Here is a 5,187-nt window from a genome sequence, read left to right as displayed (position 1 = left end):
AAAAAAAATATTTAATATTCTTATATGTATACAATCGTAAATATATATTATAATAAAATTACAATAAATATATATTATGTATTTATATAACTTATTATCATATAAATAATAAGAAAAAATTAGGTGAAGCAAGTAGAAAACAGTGAGAAAATAATATTCGTTTTATTCATGTTGTATATTGAAATACAAATACTTATATATTTATACAATTTTTATGAAAATTTATTTTTGATCTTATTTTAATTTACTGGTTTTTACGTTAATTATCCGTCACCTTGAAAAAATAACTGTAAATAATATACAAATTAATATAAAATACATATATAATACAGGTTATTCAAGGATATATAAATATGTGAAAATATATATAATATATAAACATTTAAAATTAATTATATAAAGAACACGCCATGCTAATTAGCTTAAATGTATATATTATTATATAAAATAGAAAAATAATAGAAAAAAAATCAATAACACATTTTAATATAATAATTAAAGAAAAATAACCTTATATAATTATGAATAATTATTAGTGTAAATTGATAAATTATATTTATTCTTTACATAATATATCAATCTATAAAATTATTACATATCACAAAAAAAATATATATAAATAAAAATAAAGATATTTACACATTACTTATATTCAATTATACGATAACAGTAAATTCTAATAATTATGGTAATATTAATACATATTATTGATTAAATTAAAAATAATACATATAATTTGCTTTTTCTTACATGATTAGCATAAAATTATAATGAATATTATTTCATTCAACAGAAAACGATAAAAATGAAATATTAAGCATAAACCCAGAACGCTATCCTTGAACACTAATATATTAATAAAAAATATATCAGCTTTTTTTTCCACTTTTATATAAATTAACAAAATGTCTACAGAACCAGAAGTAAAAGAAGACGTATGTTCTTACATTTTATGTCATTTAAAACTCATATTACATAATTTGACAATACCTTTTGTATAGAGGCATAGGACGAAATGGTTTATTATGTATTATATTAAAATTTTTTTTTTATTATGACTTCAATTATTAGTTCGATTTTAGGAATATCTTTCCAACATGATTGAATGATTTTAATACACATGCAACTAATGGTGCACCTATTGATGAATCAAAAATTTCTAATACATGTTTTATAGTTGCAAGGTTATTAGATGTTAACATTATTAACAAAAAATATTTTTATGGAGATTGTAAAAACCTTCTTCTCTATTTAGATTATATAAATAAAAATTACCTTAACAATGATATAGAATCAAGTTGTAAATATTTCAACTATATGCTTAAATATACATTAAATATTAATAACATTTCAAAAAAAAGTACTAAAGATGCTTATAATAATATGATAACTCAACTTGATGGAAACCATACATTTAGTGTACCTAATATATGTAAATCATATGCTAAAGATATTAGTGATGATACATTTCAGAAATTTGATAATTTGAATAAACTATATACCACTATTGAACGAGAGAGCGGCACCTGTAAAAAGAATAGTGCATGTTTTAATATATATACGAGTAATTTACTATATTGTAAAAATATGAATAACATCAGTTATTGTCAAGAACTGGATTTATTAAAACATCAATATATTGAAAATAGTGTACATGAACCTGTAAATAAAGAAGCTTCTGAAATCAGAACTTCCTCGTTTCCTACATATATACGTACAGTTTTTCTAACACTAACTATTACAACATTTGCAATATCAACAATTATATTCATTTTATATAAGGTTAAATACAAATTGAGTTTATATGATATATATAAAATTTTTGTTACACGTTATTATGAAATTTGTATCTAATAAATAGCATATTCACATAAGTTCAACCATGATTTTTTATTATTAGAATATATAGTATAGATCATATTTAGGACCATTGTTAGTGAAAATAAAAAAACATTTTTAATAAAAAAAATGAAGAATATTTTACATTTTTGGATTCATTCGAGAGCTCATACAAAAATTATTATAATAAGGATTATAGAATAGAATACAGTTCAGTGGATCATACTTAATAAAAATGTGTCAAAATTGGTGAATTAAGCATAATTTTATATAAATAACACAATAATGTATACAAAATTTTGTATGAAAAAAATAATAATCATGCAAAAGTTAATAATATAAAATTATAAATAAATTATAAAATAATTTATATTTTTTCTGTAAATTAAAGATATAAGTTAATTGTCAAATGTAGAACAATATCACCTAATGAACAATAATTATAATTATTATGAAATAGCTCAACGACAACTTATTAACATGGGTTAATAGTTGTTATATATTATGGATGAATACTTTAAAATAATTATATCAGTATTCAAGTAAACTTGTAGTGTTCATATATAATATTTATTGTAGTTCAAAAATATTTTATAAATATATCTGAAAAGTAAAATGATTTAATTATTTGAAAAAAAAACACATATATATACAATATATATGTAAACACTTTATGACATATTATTATATATACAGGTAGAGTACATGAACAAATAGTTCCCAAATTAATAACAGATAAAACAGTTACATTCAAAATCTGCATCCCACCTAAAGAATATAATTAAATTTTAATGAATGAGAGACCCATGTAATTAAATTGTAGTATTTTTTTAGAGTATATATGTAAATTGTAAATTTTAAACAATGTTTATACTTTTACTGTATTGATATTATGCATTTTTCAATCTTATGCATACTAATACTTTTCATATAATGAAAAAAATATATAGCAAAATTTAAAAAAATACATATCACATTCATCACTTAATATCATTATATGCATAAAATAATAATTATAATCGGCTCATATTTCCATAGGGATATATAAATAAACATTATATTATTTTTATGAATCCAGATAATATTTAATACATATTTTTCTTTCAGCACATATTATTATAATTTGTCAAATGCTCTTACAATATATTTCATTTCATTATGATTCTTATGTAATATATATAAATATAGAAGAGAATAACTCATATATATATTCCTAAATATATATTATACATTGTTTTTACATAGTGATCATTAATTTTAGTTATTGTAAGATATTTTTACTTTCTCATAAAGTATATATATGCCTTAATTTTGGTGTTCAGCATTATAGTCATCTTTTTTTCAAACTTTATTAATAATGCTTATATGTAGTTATTCAGTATATAAATAATCTATCACATTCAGTTGTATTATTAATAACTTGATTAAAATAATATATTTTACATAATTTTTCCTATATGATAAAATATTTAATATAGAATTTTTATATTTTTTTACTGATATTTCGCGTATAATATTTATAACTATAAATGTATTAGATGTTGAACTGATCTCGTTGCGTAATTCGTCATATATTATATATAAAATAGATGTTATTTCTCTCTTTTATCGTTTATTTCGTATATTATTATAATTAAACGATATATTTTATTCACTGCATTATGATTTTTTTTGGAGTTATGTAAATTAAAATAAATACAATTAATTGTGATATTTTTATTAGTACTCAATTTCTTTTTATATATTAATAAACCGTATTTCCACAAAATGTGTAGAATAATTTTTTGTTATTAAGAACATTGAAGTGTTTTTTAAAGAAAAATATATATGAGAAATATTTTAAGTACTTTACTGAGTTATATATTATAATTGACAAATCAATATATATACTTGAATATATATATTGTATATAATATATGATACAAATGATAGATAATCTATAGAACTATATGGATGTATAACTTAAGGATAAGTTTTACTTATAATGATGAATAAGGAAAAATTGTAGTCGCTATTTCATTTTATTCTTAGCATAGCATTATTAACCAAAATTATCATATTAACTAATTTAGGGAGGTAAATTATATTTAATTATTATACAGAATTAATATTCTAACTTTTATAAGGATATCAAAAATTTAAAACAAATTGTAAATACTATTTTTGAGTTAACCATTAAATTATTCAAAATATTACTATCAATTATTAAATGTTCATGTGTTATTTATACATCTCAACAATTGTTATAAGGTGACATACTTAACACTCCTTTAAATTTTGAAAAACTCTTATTAATTTTTGTTCAAAATAATGTACAATTTCTATTCATGTCTTTAAGGATTTTCTCATATAAGTGGTCATATATTTAGCCAAATGCAGAAAAGGTGTAAATATTATTATTAAAAATGCGTTCTATATGTAATAAATAATATATTTTCTTTTATAAAGATCTTAATAAAGGTTTTTTCATGGAATGTATGTTTGTATATATACATATCAAAAATTTTAAACATATGTATAACTATATAAATATATTATGTTCCTATAATATACATATTGTCCATTTCTTTGAAATTTTATAAATAATATGAAAATTTTTTATTATTCTATTTTTCATCTTGGAATGTTTAAAAATAATATTTTTTATAAAACATCCTGAGAGCTGCATGCACTGGTTTTAAAATTTTACATTTGGCGCAAGCATTTATCATAATATTCTATATTGCTTTTTTTTCATATATACTGTTGTATAATTAAGTAGAAATATGTAGGAATTAAATTGGAGAAAAATAAATATTATGTTAAATTGTAACAAAGTGGTATACATTATATTTTTTGAGAATTCATACTTTTCAAGCATATAATTTATATCAACATATATCAACTCTTTGATACATAGTTGTCAACTTTTACAGAACTGACTACAAATTAAACATCATACTTTTACTCTTTAATAACTTATTAATCATCATATATTACTTACCTTCTATCTGCAGTAATGTTTTAATAATTTGGTACAAATTTGTATATAATTTTTTTTCTTCTTAGTAAAGGCTCTATGTACGATATATTAAAGAATAAGTAACTTATTTAATATGTTTCTTTTAGCTTCATAAAAACATTACAGTAAATGTTAGATATATATTTCATTCAGTTCTTTTATTAGTTTTTTTAAGATTTCAAGGATTTTATGTGTTAGATATTCAACACTTATCCTTTTTATTTTTATATTTTCTTTCTATGCTACATATTTTTCCAATTTATAAAATATTCCTCAATATATTAATCCAGTGAATTTGATTATTAATAAAACGGATAAATAAATACGTATCATGCAATAATTCAATG

General features: G+C 19.5%; 1 protein-coding gene across 1 annotated transcript; it reads left to right on the top strand.

The window, feature by feature from the left end:
* Positions 1-905: 905 nt before the first annotated feature.
* On the top strand, positions 906-2,043 carry PGO_002340 (variable surface protein; the record flags this gene model as incomplete). The annotated part of the gene is made up of 3 exons (XM_028691112.1): positions 906-939; positions 1,178-1,782; positions 1,915-2,043. The coding sequence occupies 3 exons, from the start codon at positions 906-908 to the stop codon at positions 2,041-2,043; spliced, it is 768 nt and encodes a 255-aa protein (XP_028546913.1).
* Positions 2,044-5,187: the final 3,144 nt, after the last annotated feature.

Source organism: Plasmodium gonderi, assembly GCF_002157705.1.
Source record: "Plasmodium gonderi DNA, contig: Pgo-contig_247, whole genome shotgun sequence".
In the NCBI taxonomy this organism is placed as follows: Eukaryota; Apicomplexa; class Aconoidasida; order Haemosporida; family Plasmodiidae; genus Plasmodium; species Plasmodium gonderi.
Note: the sequence above shows the minus strand (reverse complement) of the source record. Positions and strands in the feature narration are given on the sequence as shown.